This window comes from Carcharhinus amblyrhynchos, chromosome 25 (genome assembly GCF_965287045.1).
Source record: "Carcharhinus amblyrhynchos chromosome 25, sCarAmb.v2.hapA, whole genome shotgun sequence".
Lineage (NCBI taxonomy): Eukaryota > Metazoa > Chordata > Chondrichthyes > Carcharhiniformes > Carcharhinidae > Carcharhinus > Carcharhinus amblyrhynchos.
Genome location: NC_137348.1, coordinates 12,248,623 through 12,268,423, shown reverse-complemented (window position 1 = coordinate 12,268,423; position 19,801 = coordinate 12,248,623). Strand labels below are relative to the sequence as shown.

Sequence of the window (19,801 nt, the reverse complement as noted above, 5' to 3'; positions counted from 1 at the left end):
GGTCATTTCCCCCTGCTCGTGATCCGCCGTCAGCCCCGCCCCCTGTGCCGACGGGACGCCGTTCTTCTCCTGCACGTGATTCCCTGTTGGCCCCGCCCTCTCCTCACGTCACTCCCCGTCGGCTCGCCTTCTGTGCTGACGGGGCGCACTTTCGTCCGGCTCCTCCCCGCTTTGGGAAGGTCCTCCTCACGTGACCTTCAACTGCAGGCGCTGTGGGCCGTTCTTGTCACGTGATTGACCTTTCATCATGGCCGCCCCCCGGAAGGTGACAGGTGTGTGTCTGTGTGCTGAGGTATTGTTATGAGGGACGATGCTTTTCCCCACCACCACCCCCCCCCCCCCACTGTTTTGTTTTGCCGGTGGAAAAATAAAGTGGGATTGTTCCCCTCTATTGTTATTTTCGTCTTCTCGCCTGATAATCGAATGTTTTTATTTCAAATGTTTCAATCAATCCCCTACTATTAGCCGAATGCGACAACTGAAGGCCACACAGGCAGTGACAATTTTTTTCTACTACTCGTCACTGCTAAAATTGTCATTTATTAAGTAGCTGATCGGAATTTTTTTTCTGGAACACCCTCTTTTTGAATTGTAACTGGAAGATTCGGGTGTTTACTGTAACGAATTGAAATAACACTATTAGTCAAACTCTTACTGTACGGAAAGGTTGGCTATAAATATTCTGCTTTATATTTCCGACTAGTTGTTTGCTATTTTTGGCTGACACATCTATTATGTCAGTGGGCGGCATTGTGCTTAGCATTGCTGCCTCACAGCTCCAGGGATCTGAGTTTGATTCTCGGCTTGGGTCACTGACTGTGTGAAATTTGCACATTCTTCCCTGTCTGTGTGGTTTCCTCCGGGTGCTCGAATTTCCTCCCAGAGTCCAAAGGTGTGTGAGTTAGGTGCGTTGGCTGTGCTAAATTGCTCCTCAGTTCCCAGGATGCGTAGGTTAGTGGAATAGTGGGGTAAATATATGGGCCTAGGTGGGATTGTTGTTCGTGAAGACTTGATGAGTTGAAATTGGAGTACTGTATTTTACATTTATTTAATCAATTTCTTTATTTTGGCTGTTGAGCATTTTGTACAGGGCATGTGTAATCTGTTCCCTGACTCCTGCTATTTGGCCAGTGGGTTGCTGTCAGCTATTTCTAGCTCAATACAAAGGCAAATCTCCCATGTCTCACTCATCTGGAATAAAATTCTTTCATTTTGGTTTTAAATGTAATTTGGGTTGAGACATCTCTTAAAAGTAAAACATAGATTGATGTCTTAAACTGATTATAGGCCAGTTGAATATTTTTGATAAATAGGAATTGTTAAAATCAGATTTTAAATTTCCAGCAATAAATACATTTGAAAAACGATGCTGCCAAATTTGTGGAAAAAAATACAAAATATTCCTTATCGAAACTCAGGACAAGAGATGCACACTTATCACAATAGTGAGGTTTACATACAATGTATGTTGTCTATACCACCAGTGTATGTACATCCCCAGACCCAATATTTAGAAGGAAAACAACAAATAAAATTGAAATAACAGGACCTGAATTATCTTTAGAATTGCGTTCTTAACATGGCAGTAATTGTCAATCATTCATTCCTCATTTACATATGGAGCAAGTCCAGCATATTTATCACATTAATAGTCCCCTGAAGACATTGGTTTCAATCAAAGACTGGTTATACAGGAGGTACAGAGGAGATTCACTAGGTTGATTCCAGAGGTGAGAGGGTTGGCTTACAAGGAGAGAGTGAATAGACTGGGGCTACAGTCATTGGAATTCAGAAGATTAAGAGGAGATCTTATAGAAACATAAGATTATGAAGGGAGTAGATAAGAAGCAGGGAAGTCGTTTCCACTGGCAGGTGAAACTAGAACTAGGGGGCATAGCCTCAAAATAAGGGGGAGCAGATTTAGGACTGAGCTGAAGAGAAATCTCTTCAAACAGAGGGTTGTGAATCTGGAATTCCCTACCCAGTGAAGCAGTTAAGACTACCTAATTGAGTGTTTTTAGGGCAAGGATAGATTCTTTTTTGGACATTAAAGGAATTAAGCATTATGATGAGCGGGCGGTTAAGTGGAGCTGAGCCCATGAAAAGATCAGCCATGATCTTATTGAATAGCGCTGCAGGCTTGAAGGGCCAGATGGCCTACCCCTATTCTAGTTCTTATGTTAAAGACATATTTCATGTTTATTAAAAACATAAATGCAACATTCTCTTGTTCTAGCATTTTTTAAAAAAAAATTTGTTCATGTGGGCATCTCTGGCTAGGCCAGTATTTATTGTCCTTGAACTACAGGGCCATTTCAGAGAAACTGAGTGAATCTGGAATCAGATGCAAGCCAGACCAGGTGAAGACAGCAGATTAGTGAACCAGATGGATTTTTACAACAATTAACAATGGTTTCATGGTCATCATTTTTCATTCCAGATTTTTATAAAATGCAAATTTCATCATCTGCCATGGTCAGATTAAACTCTGGTCCCCAGAGCATAGCTCTGGATCTCTGGGTTACTAGTCCAGTAACACTATCACTACCTCCCCCAGCTTATACTATCATGGTAGCAATTAAGTGGCTTGAAGATACAACAATAAACATCAGTTCTTCAATTTCTTTTGTACCGGGGTCAGCCTGTACTCAGTTGTAGAAGTCTCACCTCTCAGTTAGAAGTTTGTTGGTTCAGTTCCCACTGCAGAGTTTTGGCCATGGTATCGAGGCTGACCAGTACAGTCCTGAGGGAGTACCGCACCTTCGGATGTGCCATGTTTCAGAAGGGATGCAAATTGAGACCCCATCTGCTCTCATGTGGATGTAAAAAATTCCAGATTCCCTTTTCATAAGAGCAGGGAAGTTCCCCTTGATGTCCTGGCCAATATTTATCCCTCAGTTGTCAGATTATCTAGTCATCATTTCATTAAAAATTGTGGGACCTTGCAGTGTGTAAATTGGGTGCCAAGGTTCCCAAGTTACAACAATAACTACACTTCAAAAGTAATTACTTGGCTGTAGAGTACTTTGGGACACCCTGTGTAGGTGAAAAGCACTGTATAAATGCAAGTATTAGTCTTCAAGAACTCGTCTGATCATTTAAAGAAATTGTCTGTAAACTGTGTAAGTAATTTGTGATTTCTCATTTTGAAGGTCATTACTTGAGTTCTAGTGATGTTCAAATTAAAAATTGTTCTTTACTAATTTTCTCCAAATATGCCTGGGTATATTGGAGCTCAAGATTTACCAGCTGATTTACTGACTTTCTCTTTATTCATTTTATAACCTGGGCTTTCAAATTGTAAATAAAAACTGGCTTTAATAAGCCTTAATTATAAACTTCATTCAGAACTAAACCTTAGCCTTGAGTTTAATTATTAGTGTCACAAGTGGGCTTACATTGACATTGCAGTGACGTCACTGTGAAAAATCCCCTCGTCGCCACACTCCGGCACCTGCTCAGGCACGTCAAGGGAAATTAAGCATGGCCAATGTACCTAACCAGCACGTTTTTTTTCGGTCTGTGGGACGAAACTGGAGCACCCAGAGGAAACCCATGCAGACTGCACAGACAGTGACAAGCTAGGAATCGAACCCCAGGTTCCTGGTGCTTTGAGGTAGCAGTGCTAACCACTGCACCACCACCTAAGTAGTCATCCCTGTAGGTCTTATTTCCAGTAAAAGGAACTGTATTTTGTGAAAAGGTTTACTTTATCCACATGCCCAAAGAAAATCAACTGACCCATTTTAAGGAGTTTACAATCTGTCAGAATTTCTTCCTAATAAAAAATACACAGCTCCCAGGATGCTAATTAAATATCCTACTGTTCGTTCATGTGATTTAGACTTTAAAATGTATGCTTTTAAAAATTGTCATAGATACCTTACCAGCAGATAATTGAAACAGAAATAGTAATTATATGTTACAGGTATCTTTGGATGATGGCAGAAGGGTGACGGACACAATTAGCACTTTAATTGACTTAGATTGAAGGGCTGAATGGCCTACTCCTGCTTCTAGTTTCTGTGTTTCTATCTGAAAAAAGTATAGAAAAAAGCCCGGGAATGCATTGACTAAAATGTCCAAAATCACAATAGGCAGGCAGTTAAACAATTTTAATTTTATTTGGCAATTTTTGGTCAGTGAAGAGAGACATCCGACATCCAGTATTGAAGCTGTTTAAAAAGGCTAATGGAATATAGGCTCTTATTTGAGGAGGACTGGAATACACAGAGATAGAAGCTGTGTTACAGCTGACAGAGCTGTGAACAGGACCCAATGAATTGTATTCAATTCTGAGCACTGCACCTCTAAGAGGATACATTAGCCTCAGGGGTGGTGCAGCACAGATTCACCAGAGGGATACTGGGGCTAAAAGTGTTAAATTATGAGGACACATTGCATAATGTGGGCTGTATTCCCTTGGATATTGATTAATGGATGATCTAATTGATGTGTGTAAGATAATCAAAGGACTTAATAAGGTACATTTAAATTCCAGTACAGAAACACCCGAACAAGCGGATATAACTTTAAAAATAGAGCTTGATGATTTAGAGGGCTTCACACAAGGGTTAGTGTAAGTCTAGACTCTCTTCTCCTAAAAGCTGTTGAAGCTGGGATAATTGAAAATTTCATATTCAAGATTGATGAACGTTTGTTGAGCAATGGCATGGGGATTACAGAACTAGGACAGGCAGCTGGAATTAAGATGCAGATCTGTCATAGTCTAATTGAGTGATGGAAGAGACTCAAGGGGCTGAATTGCCTACCCCTGTTCACAATAGAAAACATAAAACACAGTGCACTATCAACTTTTGTACTTGTGTTTTTGATGGCAGGAGTTATATGTTATGTCTGTGGAATGGAAGATAACACTGATCGCTTACTTACTCAATGAATACATGTTTCCCCAGTTAACTCCACAGATAGATGATACTTAGAATACCAACTGAAGCCTGCTCAGCCCAGCTACTTTGAAAGTGGTTGTTTTTTAATTCAGCAAAATGGTGGTACTGATAACACAATAATGTTAGTGATTCTGCACCAAACAGTTGTTTTCAGTAGAATTTTTCCAGTTAATTTATTCCTGGAATGGAATAAACTGAAACTGGAAATGGATTGACTAGCTTAATTTTAGTTTATTCAGTAGTGTCACAAGTAGGTATACAATAACACTGCAATGAAGTTGCTGTGAAAATCCCCTAGTTGCCACACTCCGGTGCCTATTCGGGTACACTAAGGGAAAATTTAGCATGGCCAGTGCACCTAACCAGCAGTTTGAACCCACGCAGAAATGGGGAGAATGTGCATACTCCACACACACAGTGACATAAGCTGGAAATCAAATCCAGGTCCCTGGCGCTGTAAGGCAGCTATGCTAACCAGTGTGCCATCGCACCACTCTAGTGGCTGCCTCCATCCCATATATTTTAAACTGATGGCATATCCAAACTGAACGTGACCTTTTTTTCTGCCTGTTTATCACTAAAGTGTTGAAAAAAAATTCTGTTACTAATTGCCAGTTGAGTATTGAGGTCATACAATGATAAGGATATAATGTTCTTTATCAAGAGCCTTTTGGAAGAATGAGAGGGGATCTCGTAGAAGCACATAAAATGCAGATAGGACTGAACAGGCTAGATATGGGAAGAATGTTCCCAATGTTGGGGAAGTGCAGAACTAGAGGTCACACTCTAAGAATAAGGGGTAAGCCATTCAGGACTGAGGTGAGGACAAACGTCTTCACTCTGAGTTGTGCACTTGTGGAATTCTCTACCATAGAAAGCTGTTGGGGGCTGTTCAAGAGAGAGCTGGATGTGGCCCTTGTGGCTAAAGGGATCACAGGATATGGAGAGAAGGCGGGAGTGGGATACTGAAAGTGCATAATCGGCCATTATCATATTGAATGGTGGTACAGGCTTGAAGGGCTGAATGACCTCTACTTGCACCTATTTTCTTTGTTTCTGGAGACTACTTTGTATAACTGGGTTCCATCTATTCCACTATCATAAGCTTCCTTCAAAAGCACCGCTCAGGGAGAGCACAAAAACATTTGAAAATATCACCTTTATTTGTGTTAGTTGGGTGGGGCTGGGGAGGGGAGGTGGTTAGGATTGCCATCTGAGCATGGAATTCACAGGCAAATTGATAAAGACTGGACTGTAAGCTCAATTTCGGACTGCAGTAGGCTTATCTGCTGATCTCCCCAGTACAATGTGAGGTGAATTAAAGACAAATATAAGCAAACGTTGGGTCTAATGAATTGTTACGTTCTCCTCCCCCGCCCCCACCCGTATCTGACTTACTGACATTCCTTTGACTGATGCGCAGATGGATGAAAAAGCCCCTCTACAACATTCTAATCATAACTAACGCAGTCTACGTTACAATTTGTGTTCCAGGTCTGACACTCAGTTAGATCTGCCCAGTTGCAAAGATTCGAAGGAAATTCAATCAGACAAAGGGGAGATTTTTAAAGGAATAATTGTTGGCAAATGGAATGGAATCGCACTTTGCCGGATTCTAGGATGATTAAAACATTTTCGGCACCGCGTACATCAGAAGAAAAGTCTGCCTCAATGTTGCAAAATCCTGTCTTGGTGGAGTCTTTCATCGTCTTCATCATCGTGCTGTCTGTCCACGCTGTGATCTGGAATACCTTCTCCTGGTGCACGCTCGCCTTGGCGGTTCAGGCTTACTACGTTCAGCACAAGTGGGACCGGCTACTGAAGTCAGGGAATGCTGTTTTCCAATACAGGACAGCCTTTAGTAGTGGCTTGCTGCCGGCCAGCGTGGTTTTGCCCCTGCTAGGAATCGTGCTGAAGGAGCGGTGGGAAACGGTCGGCAATGTACAGTTCGAGCGGTTCTGCGTTGTGTGTTCAGCTGCTGGAATGGCCATCGCTCTGTTCATCTCATTGCTGGGTTTGGGCCTCACAAAGCCACTGCCCACCAATACCAGTATTGTGTACGGCTTTGCATCCTGTGCCATAATATACGCCCTTAAGCACTCTCTTTCAGTTGCTGAGGTCATTGAAATCCTGGAGGTACTATTGATTTTTGTCTATCTTTCCCTTATTGTCCTTTATATTATGCCACGGAGCTTCACGCCAGGAGAAGTTATGTTGTTCTTATCAGGTTTAAGCATCATCACAAACCAGCTCATCAAACGTTCTTTGACTTTTGGAGATGGCAGATATGATCCACTTGCATCGTTCCTCTTGGTGATTGTGGTGGGGACAGCGCTCCTGGGATTAGTTTTCACTATTTTGTACTGTTTTATGGACTCCAAGACTTGGGTCTCTTCGCTGATTTTCCACGTGACGGCAGTCATTTTTGGATTGGGAATCATGGTGCCCTGGTTCCACCGATTGACCAGGAACCATCTTGTTGTTTGGCTTCTCAACTTCCTCACATCCACCAGAACCAGAATCTACCTACTGAGCTACTGGATGACACTGGCATTTCTTGCCTCGCTCATTGTCTTTCACCAGAACTATAAGCAATCATCTGAATCTAAAGAGTATAAAGCTTCCACAGCCATGCGAAAAAGCTTTCATATCATTATAGTGGCAACCTACATCCCAGGTCTCATCTACGACCGTCCGTTACTCTACATTGCTGCTGTGGTTTGCTTTGCTGCATTTGTGGTGTTGGAATACATAAGGCATTTTAAGATTAAACCACTCGGATTGATGTTGAGACCAATGTTGGCCCTGTTTCTTGATGACCGTGACAGTGGACCTTTAATCCTAACGCACATTTACCTGCTGCTCGGACTGACTTTGCCTGTGTGGTTGTTCCCTGGAGTGTTTGCCCCACAGAGCTCCTTTCCAGGGGAAGTAGCACTAGCTCCGTATGCAGGAGTCCTGGCTGTGGGGATTGGTGACGCCATGGCCTCTGTTGTTGGAAGCACGATGGGAGAGGTTAGGTGGCCCGGAACGAAGAAGACCTTTGAAGGGACAGCAACCTCTGTCTTTGCCCAAATCATTGCTGTGGCTTTAATTCTGATCTTTGATAAAACAGTGAATCTGAATGGCAGCTACACCTGGATTATGGGGTCTATTGCCATAGTCTCCATGCTAGAAGCTTACACCAATCAAATAGACAATCTTTTATTGCCTTTGTATCTTTTCCTTATGCTGATGGTTTAAGTGGGATAATTGGATATACTGTGACATCACAGTGAATGTTCTGTTTTTTCAGGTACTAGGGCACTATTCCTTTAGCTAAAATACCAATGAAGGAGGAAATCGTAATATTCAGAAGTGACTCCGAGCAAGTTAATACCTAACTGATTAAATTATTAATTTAAGATTTTAATGCAGAAGAATGTGTTAAGGCTTCCCCAGAATTAAATTCATGCCGCGATGTGAAATTAAACCATGCACATGGAAGGTCCCCTAGTTTATTCCCTGCTGTGCACTGAATTAACTGGTCTCCCCCTGGCCAAGGCAGGTCAGTTAAAATGAATCAGCCAAGGGATTCCACTCCTCAGAATCTATAAAGAAAGGAAGATATTAATGTCTCAGGAGTAAATTAGAACAGATGAATGAAGAACCATACCTGAAACATCAGAATGTAAATGGCCACTGCTGGCGTCTTATGCTCGTACATCGACACAAGTCACCAGTCCGAAGACGGAAAACTTGTTGAGTGATACTTTTCAGCTTGGTTAACAATGGAACAAAAGTAATGTACTCCCACCAGTGATGCAATCACGTGAATCTTTATATTGCTGATGCAAAAACAGAAAATGCTGGAAAATCTCAGCAGACCTGACAACATCTGTGGAGAGAGAATAGAGCCAACTCCACAGATGCAGTCAGACCTGCTGAGATTTCCCAGCACTTTCTGTTTTGTTTCAGATTCCAGCATCCGCAGTAATTTGCTTTTACATTTCTGACATTTGGTTTACTGTGACAGCTATTTTGTTTTCACTCAATCAGACACCGTATTTAGCAATAAATAAAACACTGCAGCTGTTGGAAATCTGAGACAAAATTTCTGGAAACACTCAGAAGGCCAGGCAAGGTTAAGGAAAAGATTAAATTTTAAGCATTAATTTTAAGTGTTTTGATAAATGGTTATAGCTGAAGGTTAACCTTTATCTTGCTTTATAAATATTGCCTGACCTGCTGAGTTTCTTCGGCATTTTCTATTTTTGTTTCAGAGTTCCATCTATTGTGTTTTATTTTTAATTTTAATTGTTTTCCTGATTCTGGATCAAGTGACTTCTGTTGTTGGACATTTGTCATGTGGATATTAGGTAAGGATAGGATTGAGCTCAATATAAAATGGTCTTTCACTAACCCTGCCCTGCATTATCAAATGGAGAAGGGTTGAAGTCAAGATTTTCTTTTTGAAAAGAGTAAATATTTTAAGGTGGTGGGGTGGCACGGTGGTTAGCACTCATAGGGCCAGGGAACTGGTTCAATTCCAGCCTTAGGTAACTGTGTGGAGTTTGCACGTTCTCGCCATGTCTATGTGGGTTTTCTGCAGGTGCTCTGCTTTCCTCCCACTTTCGCAAAGATGTGAAGGTTAGGTGGATTGGCCATGCTAAATTGCCCCTTACTGTCAGGGAGATTAGCAAGGTAAATATGTGGGATAGGGCCTGGGTGGGATTGCTGTTGGTGCAGGCTTGATGGGCCAAATGGCCTCTTTCTGCACTGTAGGGATTCTATGATTTTATGATTTCAATTGTACTGTCAACCAGATCTAGTGATAGTAGAGTGTCATGGATTTCCATTGCTGGTAATCAGTTGTAGAGGCCACACGGTGGTTGGCACTGCTACCTCACAGTGCCAGGGACCCGAGTTTGATTCCCTGTTTGGGACACTGTGTGGAGTTTGCACGTTCTCCCTGAATCTGTGTGAGTTTCCTCCAGGTGCTCCGGTTTCCTTCCACAGTCCAAAAAGACGCGCTGATGAGGTGTATTGGCTGTGCTAAATTCTTCCTCGGTGTACCCGAACAGGTGCCAGAGTATGGCAACTAGGAGAATTTCACAGTAACTTCATTGCAGTGTGAATGTAAGCCTACTTATGACTACTAAATAAATTTTTTACACATTAAAGTATTTGCAAACCTAATCATGCACTGATGGGACTGAAGATGTTACTGAATGTAAAATCATTGCTGAATCCTATAGGCTGCACATATTGAAAAATACAGTGAACATTAGTTCCTAATGACGCCAAGTCAACCAGGAATGGTACTAGAGTAACCGGCAACCATGCAGAATCACGTTTCCAAAATGTATGTAGTAATATGTGTTCAGTTGGACTGTGTAGTTGGTTTGCAGGTGCAGCAAGTAATTAAGAAGGCAAATGGAATTTTGTCCTTCATTGCTAGAGAAATGGAGTTTAAAAACAGGGAGGTTATGTTGCAACTATATAAGGTGTTGGTGAGGCCACACCTGGAGTTACTGTGTACAGTTTTGCCCTCGTTACTTGAGAAGGGATATACTGGCACTGGACAAGGTGCAGAGGAGATTCACTAGCTTGATTCTGGAGTTGAGAGGGTTGGCTTATGAAGAGCGACTAAGTAGACTGAGCTATATTCATTGGAATTCAGAAAAATGAGGGGATATCTTATAGAAAGGGAATAGATAAGATAGAAGCAGGGAAGTTATTTCCACTGGTGGGTGAAATTAGAACTAGGGGGCGTAGCCTCAAAATAAGAGGGAGCAGAGTTAGAATGTAAGAACATAAGAAATAGGAGCAGGAGTAGGCCATCCAGCCCTTCGAGCCTGCCCCGCCATTCAACAAGGTCATGGCTGATCTGAAGTGGCTCAGTTCCACTTTCCCGCTTTCTCCCCAAAACCCTTAATCCCCTTGCCTACCAAAAACCTATCTACCCATGTCTTAAATATATTTAGCGAGGTAGCCTCAACCACTTCAACAGGCAGAGAATTCCAGAGATTCACCACCCTTTGAGTGAAGAAGTTCCTCAACTCCGTTCTAAACTGCACCCCCCCCCCCCCCCCCCCCCACCTTTATCTTGAGGCTGTGCCCTCTAGTCCTGCTGTCCTTTCTGAGCGGGAAGAACCTCTCCACCTCTACCCTATCCATCCCTTTCATCATCTTATACATCTCAATGAGATCTCCCCTCATCCTTCTAAACTCTAACGAGTACAAGCCCAGTTGAGGAGGACCAAGTTGAGGAGGAGTTTCTTCACACAAAGGGTTATGTATCTGTGGAATTCCCTGCCCAGTGAAGCTGTAGAGGCTACCTCATTGAATGTTTTGAAGGCAAGGATAGAAACATTTTTGAACAGTAAAGGAATTAAGGGTTATGGTAAGCGGGTGGGTAAGTGGAGCTGAATCTACAAGAAGATCAGCCACGATTTTCTTGAATGGCTGAGCAAGCTTGAGGGGCCTGATGGCCTGCCCCTAGTCCTAGGTTGTATATTCTTATGGGTAAGCAGAAGCAAATTGTAACCAGTCCCTGGGGAAAGAAATACCACGCAAACAAAACGAACATCCCCTGAGCAAGTGAAGGGAAGATTAGGCAGGTAAAAGAATTGGTGGGTTGCTCAGTCCGGTTCCTTACAGAAACTGTTTCAGAAAATAATCGTGATAAGTTGTAGGAGATAGAAGGTATTCACAGAAGGCTGCTTTGGTGACAGGAAGGTGGTGGCATACCACTGGGATCTGTGCTGGGTCCCTTATTATTCGTCATTTATATAAACAACATAGATGACTATGTGGAGAGTAGGATTAGTAAGTTTGTGGATGATATAAAGATTGGCTGCGTGATTAACAGTGAGGCTGAGTGTCATGGGCCACAAGAAGATATAGATGAAATGGGCAGATAAGAGGCAGATGGAATTTAACCCTGAAATGTTTGAGGTAATACACTTTGGAAGGAATTTGACAAGGAAGTACTCAATGAATGATAGGACACTAGGAAGTGCTGTGGAACAAAGGAACCTTGGCATGTTTGTCCACAGATCTCTGAAGGCGGAAGGGCATGTTAGTAGAGTGGTGAAAAAGGCATGTGGGACACTTGCCTTTATGAATCGCAGCATAGATTTCAAAAGCAGGGACATCTTGTTGGAGTTGTATAGAACTTTGGTGAGGCCACAGCTGGAGTGCCAAGTGCAGTTCTGGTCAGCACATTATCAGAAGGATGTGATTGTACTAGAGAGAGTGCAGAGGAGGTTCACCAAGATGCAGCCTGGGTTGGAACATTTGTGAAGAGAGGTTGGATAGACTTGGTTTGTTATCGTTGGAGCAGAGAAGGCTGAGGGGTGACCTAATTGAGTGTACAAGATTGACTGGCATAGACGGAGTGGGTAAGGAGGAGCTGTTCTTCTTAGTTGAAGGGTCAGTCACAAGGGTTTGTAGGTTCAAGATAAGGGGCAAGAGATTGAGGGGATGTGAGGAAAAACTGTTTTACCCAGAGGGTGGTGATGGTTTGGAATGAGCTGCTGGGGAGTGTGGTAGAGGCAAATTTCCTCACACCCTTTAAAAAGCACTTTGATGAGCACTTGGCATGTCATAACATTCAAGGCTATGGGCCAAGTGCTGGTAAATGGGATGAAGTGGGAAACCAGGTATTTCTTGCTTGTTGGTGCTGACTAGATGGGCCAAAGTGCCTCTTCTGCAGTATATGATTCTATGGAAATCAGTTGCCAGTCATTCAGCAGTGACTGGTGACTTGTCCTAAATCAGGAGTAGGAGTACCAAGTGGCTTCTTGCACCTGTTCTACCATTAAATAAAATCAAAGCTGACCATATGCTTCATCATCCTTTTCCTGCACACTTCCAATACCCTCCAGCTTCTTGAGTGACCAAAATTCTGTCTATCTCAGCCTTAAATATATTTAGATGATGTTACATTCACAACCTTTACCCTTTAAATGAGAAGATTTCTCCTCATCTCAGTCCTAAATGAGCGGAGCCATAATCTGAGATTGTGCCCCCATGTTCTCGATAGCCCAAGAGAGGAAGCAGCCTCAATTTACCCTGTCAAGCCCCATCCTAAAAGCTGTTTTTTAAAGAAATTTATTAAAGTATATTTATTAGTGCCACAAGTAGGCTCACATTAACACTACAATAAAGTTACTGTGAAAATCCCACAGTGCGGCTCCTGTTTGGGGACACTGAGGGAGAATTTAGCATAGTCAATGCACCTAACCAGCATGTCCTTTGGACTGGTTAGGAAACCGGAGCACCCGGAGGAAACCCGTGCGGTCTCCACACAGACAGTGACCTAAGCAGGGATTTGAACCTGGGACTCTTAAGAGGCAGCAGTGCTAACCACTGTACCACCATGCCACCCCAAGGTTTTTGGCTTGGTACTTTTGTCTGATTATGATTACATGAAGCACTTTGGATACATTTCCTATGTTAATGGCACTGATAAAATGCAAATTCTTGATGCCAGGAGCAGAAAGAGTGAAGAAAGAGATCTCCAGAAAACAATCTCTTGGATATATACACAATATACATACAGAACAAACAAAAACTTACATATTTTATTAAAGAATGAAATCACAACTACATTGCTTTTTGCACTAATTTATCTTTTTAATTTTTCTCTTGCTGAGTGGGTGAGGTGTCACATTCCACATTTCACCCAGGTTAGACAGTGGATTGTTTCATGTTTTCTGATCTGGTAATTATCAGATCCACACCCACCAGAGAAAACTTAATGGAAGGAAAAGAAATCACTACCTCATGATAATTGACTAGTGGACTTTTTAAAGAAACACTTTTATTGGGGGTGAAATATCGCCCCTTAGGTAGAACATGAGCTCTGTGATTAGGGCTGTGCTGACCCATATCAACTGAAACAGTTCCTAATCACCTCATTTTCAATTTAGTGTATATTAAGTAAGTTATATTAGAAAAGCCTGATTTTGCCTCTAGGATCAAGTAGTGGAATAAACTAGATATCTAGATCTTAGTTGTTATCTTTCTAGTGATGCCAGCTGAGAAACATGGGGAATATAGACATCAGTGAGGTTCGAACTTGGCTGTGACATGTTTGTGGTAAAACAGGCTGATAACATTTACTGTCCTGATTTGCAAAGAATGACCACTGGGTCAGAAACTGGATGGGTGTCAGACATGAGAAGCAGCAAGAGCGATGGCCTGCAAAGGAGACCAGATATGTTTCTGTCAAAGTTTCTCCCGAAAGTTAGAGTTCGAGAATTGTATTTCATTCAGGCAGCATGGTGGCACAGTGGTTGGCACTGCTGCCTTATAGAGCCAGAGACCCAGGTTCAATTCCTGGCTTGGGTCACTATCTGTGTGGAGTTTGCACATTCTCCCCATGTCAGTGTGGGTTTCCTCCAGGTGCTCCTGTCTCCTCCCACAGGCCAAAGATGTGCAGGTTAGGTGGATTGGCCATGCTAAATAGCCCTTTAGTATCAGCTAGGGTAAATGCATGGGGTTTTGGGGATAGGAGCTGGTTGGATTGCAGTTGGTGCAGACTTGATGGGCCGAAGGGCCTCCTTCTGCACTGTAGGAATTCTACGATTCCAGTCAAAAGATAAGCACAAGTCGTAGAATGCAACAAGAAGGAAGTTGTCCCATATCAGTTTGCCAGACTAAAGGACTGAAATTTAAGTGCCGTTCCTTCCATGCAATGTTGGAACACTTTAACAACACGAGTTCAATGTTTCCCACAAGTTGGATGAATGTTCTTTTATTTAAGTAATGTTCCGCACTGTAAAATGATGCTTTGAAGAAATTTACTGAAATGAGATTCTTGATTGTAAACTTTTGTGAAAATGCATGTGAAGTGTTAATAATAGAATAGCATTAGGAAATGGAAGATTCTAAAGGGCCACAAAACATTTTTAAAAACCACGTACAGTAAATCTGTAGTTAAATATCACTTGCTGAAATGACTCAGTGCATGCGTTACCCCTGAGTTGATGTGTAAAAAATAACTTAATGTAGTTTGCAAAGTTTTTTTAAATGATATTGCACTGATAATGGATTCATTTCCACATGGCTGATGTCCCCAGTTACTAGTTTTAGTGATCCATGAGTAGTAGCTTCTATAACATCTTATCCCCTCTGGCCTAATCCAGTCTCACCTTTCCTTCTTCCTATACTGCCATGTACACCTCTTCCCTGTTCCGTCCCTCCATTCCCCTTACTATCTTCAATTATGACTCTGCGTGTCCCCCGCTTCAGCTCACATTTATTTGTCTGAACTCGCACACCCAGCAGCGCCCACATCTCACCATCTGATCCTCACCATTGTTTTCCATTGAGAAAACAAGATATCTGGAACCATCCCTCAGGAACCATTGGAATAGGAAAGGGAGAAGACAAAAGGAGGCAGAGATGAAACAGGAAAATTCAAAGGCAACCATTTACTCACAATCCCCACGAACACACACCTGAATAGTCCAGTGTAAGGAATTCACAATTTTAGGACTTACATTCAATTCCAATTTACACTTTCAGGCCACATAAGTAAAGCAATTAATCAAAACCCTTGAACTCTCATCCATTCCAGAGTTAGCTTACTCAATAGATTTAGCACATTCAGTGTCTTAGATGTACTTATGGTAAAATAGTAGTGTAATAAATGTACAAACCTCTTTCTTCCTCCACGCCACCTACAAACACGCCCCAGTTCAAATGTCCAACTCTCTTTTAGGTGCACTTCAATCATGTATTGATTACCTTCTATGTTATGCTTACATTGATCTGTATTATCGTGAAGTGTAGAAAGTTTGCACTGTATTTGCTGAAAGTGTGAAATGTCACACAATAAATCAGAACTTATCGATCATTCAGATGGGTTTAATGGTTTTCTTCATCTTCTAATAGGAATTCTTTACAATTGCCACACCAAGGGAACCAACACGACTCTTATCAGAGTTTCCCAAGGCCTGATTGATTGGGTATCTGAGCCAAGATTTTCACGCATGCAGGCGACTCATACAATCTACTTCAATTTTTTTCCGGTTTATTACAGTACACTAAAATAATTAACTTAATTAACTTATTAAAAGTTCTGTATTACACATTTCCATCAGAGCAGATTTGTTTTATGAATTTAAATTCTTAAAATAGGAGGAATAAAGCAAGGCACAGGATATATAAACCACACCTTAATTCTGGAAAAGGTAAAATGTGAGGCCAATCCAAATCACTGTCAGAATGACAGATTGGGCCATGAGCAGAAGTTCAGAGGGTTACAATTTATTGTACTTGCATCTGTGAGCATTGCCACAGAAGAACAGCCAGTTCATCAAGGTGAAATTTACTTTGTAAATACACTCCCAACACCATAGGAATGTGGGCTGGAATTGTACCACCCCGCCTGCCACGGGAATTGGAACAGGTGATCGCCTGAGCATGGGAAGGTCCGTTGATCTCAGGCAGGATTTTACACTTTTGGGACAAGCAAAGCTGTAAAATTTCACCCATGAAGTTGTTCCTCTCCCAAAATGAATCCAATTTAAAATATACTTTCCAGCTAACAGCACATCCAACATTAGACCTTGGTTATTCCTGTATTCCATTGACACTGGGTGAAAAGATGAACTTTAAGTGTACAGAAGTGGGAATGGTAGTTCTGGAGTTGGCTGCAACCTGGAATTGAAAAAAATATTCAGCAGATTTGTCTAAACAATGATCCAAACTTTATTCAGCCATATACTGTCTCCATAAGTCATTAAAATTATGCAGCACAGAAAGTTGCACATTTCCCCCGTGTCTCCGGTTTCCTCCCACACTCCAAAGATGTGCAGGTTAGGTGGATTGGCCATGCTAATGTCCTAGTGTCGGGGCATTAGCAGAGTAACTACATGGGATTACGGGGATAGGACCTGATGGGTTTGATGGCCCAAATGGCCTCCTCCTCTACTGTAGCATTCTATGATTCTAGAGAGGAGCCTGTTCAGCTTATCATGCCTATGATAGCTCATTGATTACTGTTATACAATTAGTCTCACTCCCCATTACAGTATAAAGACTTTTCACTTTCAAATATTTATTGAATTCTCTTTTCAAAGTTCCAATTCAGTCTGTTTCCACCTCCTTTTCAGGTTCTAGATCACAACTCATGTTTAAAAAAAAGTTTCCGCATGTTGCCTCTGGTTCTTCTGCACCTTAATTCTGGAAAAGTAAATGTGTGGAGCCCAGAAATGAACGCAGCTGAGACTTAACCACTATTTTTATATATACTATACAGAGGTAGAGGCTGAAACTCTACCACAGAATCGGCGCAGGTGAGAGTCGGACAACAGAAATCTCCATTGACTTCGGACAGGAAATTCTGGTCTTGTCCGAATAAGGCCTAAAATCCCACCTCGAGGGGCTTAACGTAACTGCACTGATGAAACCAAAGATCTGCTTTCATTTTGAAAAGCCTTCTCAACTTGTCCTTAAAAGATTCATGTAGATGTTTTGCCAGCTTTGCCTCCTTTAAAATTGTACAATTTAGTTTGTGTTGCCACTCCTTATTCTACTGCATTAAGAGAAAAGTTTGAATGAGAGAAGACCTTTTGTCCCGCAATGTTCAGCCTCTGGGATCCCACAATCCCTTCTTTAGCATCTAACTCAATTCCAAACATACCCATTGCTTTTGCCTCCACCACTTCTTGTGGCAGTTATTTTACTTAAATCTGAAAGTGTTGCCACAGATGAATAGCCAGATATCACAGTGAAATGTAGTTTGTTGATATACTCGAATACCATGGGCATCAGAAGTTGTTCCTGTTCCAGAATAAATCCAATTAAAAACACTGGACTTAGTAAAGTTCTGTAGTGATTTCCCCTTAGCTTTGTACATTTCCTACATTCTCTATATTGGCTTTTAATTCATTTTAATTTACATTGACTTTCCTGGTTGAATTTGGGTGATAATTAGGGATTTCCAAAATGACACTGAGATAATCACTGTTATGTATTCACATTGTTCCCGGTTGGAACAAGGGCATTTTAAGGGACCGATCAGATGACATCCTGCCATTTGTGCAGACAAACAGGCAGTGTATCCTGAGAGCCTGTCACATAAACACCTTTCCAATAAAGCTCTGTTTGTGGTCTGCAAGCTTATCCTTCAATAATACTGTCAAGAAAACTGGCAACAAGGTGGTTGATCCACACTACAAACACTCAAACAAGAATGGAAGAGATCCAATGAAACAAGAGAAAAGTCATCAGTCCACGCTGCAGATATCTAGAAAGTATTTAGAAAAGGACGTTGCTACACCAAGCTGATGACAGAGGGGTGCCGAATAACAATGGTAAACAGCGAAGGAACCACAATTTAAACAAAGATGTTGGAGAAACAATGTTGAAAAGAAGCTCGCCTTCTGCTCTGCCTCCAAAGGTTTTGAATGGTACAGGGAGCACTGTGAGTAACAAGTATCCTGCAACAATAATATAGAGCACAGCCTGGAAGGAAACAGGCTGAGCTCAGGAGGACTTTGTTCAAAAAAAAGAAACAAGGTGCAGCTGAAGTATTTTGTGGCACAACCTGTTTATGCAAGCCCTTTCTATTAGATTAGATTAGAATTTTTATCTGTAATCTCTCTGTCAATGAAAAGAAAAGCGCCAAACAATGTCTGGCAACGAAAGAAAGCGGCAGTTATCAGAACTGGTGTAGATACAGAATAGCAAACACTATACTGGATGATACAGGGTCAGTCATCTGGGAACTGTGGAAGGATCGTCCCTTAATTCACCCTGAGTGAAAATATCACCATCCAATTCCCACTCCCAAAAGGACACATTTGTGTGACCTTAACCTTTGAATACTGATGGTGGAAATTCAGCTCGTCAACCTCTCTTCCCACCCACCCACCACCTCACCCACCCACTCACTGTCTCACTCACTCATTGAATGGAACAGTCCAGTTTCCCAACTATAAGTTACGATCATCAAAATGGATTTTCACAATAGCCTCATTGCAGTGTTAATGAAAACCTACTTGTGACATTAAAAATAAACTTTAAAATGATGTGCTGGGTAAGTGGAGGCACTTTAAACATTTCCAGAAGAGTTTTGCAATCTAAGCTAGGGCAGTAGATGGCGCACCACACAGCAGCATTACTGGATCAAAATTATCCAAACCATTCAAATTCTTCATCAGCTGCCCACAGACTGATGCAGAGGTTAACTACAGCAGGATTGACAGTTTAACAACACCCCCCACTGTTAGTCAAAAGGAGAACTGTTGAGGAGGAAACAGCGGAGGGTTACATTGAAAGCAACAACATCAACCCAACACCAAAATGTTGCAAATGCAAGTCTCTCACGGAGAGAGGCATTGAGGGACAAACTGAAATCCTCACCAGTTCTCCTCACTCCAGTGACTATCCTGGGATTCCAGCAGGTGGAAAGTGTAGACATGTCTTGATTTATCTGACGTGTTTGCAGCACTTCTGTGCACAACCTCCCCGTGGATGAGGATCAGCCCACCTGCATAAAGCAAATCATCCAGCAACAAGTCTGAGTTACACTGAGACAACATTTTCATTCAAATTAACCTTCAGGTTCAGAACAATTTATATTTATTCATTGCTGTCTTTATACCGCAGCATTGTAAAATTAAATAAGGATAGTGCCACTGCCGTCAGTAACACCAAGACCCAAAAGTGTTTTTGTCCCCTTGGCACTGCCAGTATTGGACATCACATGTTCCAAATCTATTCTTGCTGCAGCCTGGCTGAGCATCACAGACCAGAAGTCCAGAAGCTTTCATTCTTTCAGGTTTTTCTGTACCTTCCGACATCCAGACAGATCAGCAAGCATTCTGCAACTTAAAAGTCTCAAATGCTATTTGTAAACCAGCCCTCAGGTGTAACGGGGGCAAATTCGA

General features: G+C 41.9%; 3 protein-coding genes across 3 annotated transcripts in view; 2 read left to right on the top strand and 1 right to left on the bottom strand.

Moving 5' to 3' along the window:
• LOC145358184 (kynurenine--oxoglutarate transaminase 1-like) overlaps positions 1-19,801 on the top strand; it is a 247,401-nt gene that overhangs the window by 65,652 nt on the left and 161,948 nt on the right. The gene's annotated exons all lie outside the window — the stretch shown is intronic.
• On the top strand, positions 224-18,757 carry dolk (dolichol kinase). Its single transcript, XM_080212406.1, has 3 exons — positions 224-272; positions 6,405-9,268; positions 17,021-18,757. Exon 2 carries the CDS (start codon positions 6,498-6,500, stop codon positions 8,151-8,153), a length of 1,656 nt encoding a protein of 551 aa, XP_080068532.1. The 5' UTR covers positions 224-272; positions 6,405-6,497; the 3' UTR covers positions 8,154-9,268; positions 17,021-18,757.
• phyhd1 (phytanoyl-CoA dioxygenase domain containing 1) overlaps positions 15,750-19,801 on the bottom strand; it is a 28,945-nt gene continuing 24,893 nt past the window's right edge. Inside the window, exons 10-11 of the mRNA XM_080212407.1 lie at positions 19,275-19,401; positions 15,750-16,565 (exon numbers count right to left, since the gene is read on the bottom strand). Coding sequence (XP_080068533.1) covers positions 16,520-16,565; positions 19,275-19,401 — 173 coding nt within the window. The 3' untranslated portion in view covers positions 15,750-16,519. The remainder of the gene's footprint in view (positions 16,566-19,274; positions 19,402-19,801) is intronic.

Excerpts from the sequence above, each read along its gene's own strand:
- dolk (XM_080212406.1), top strand. The coding sequence starts at position 6,498 with ATGGAATGGAATCGCACTTTGCCGGATTCTAGGATGATTAAAACATTT.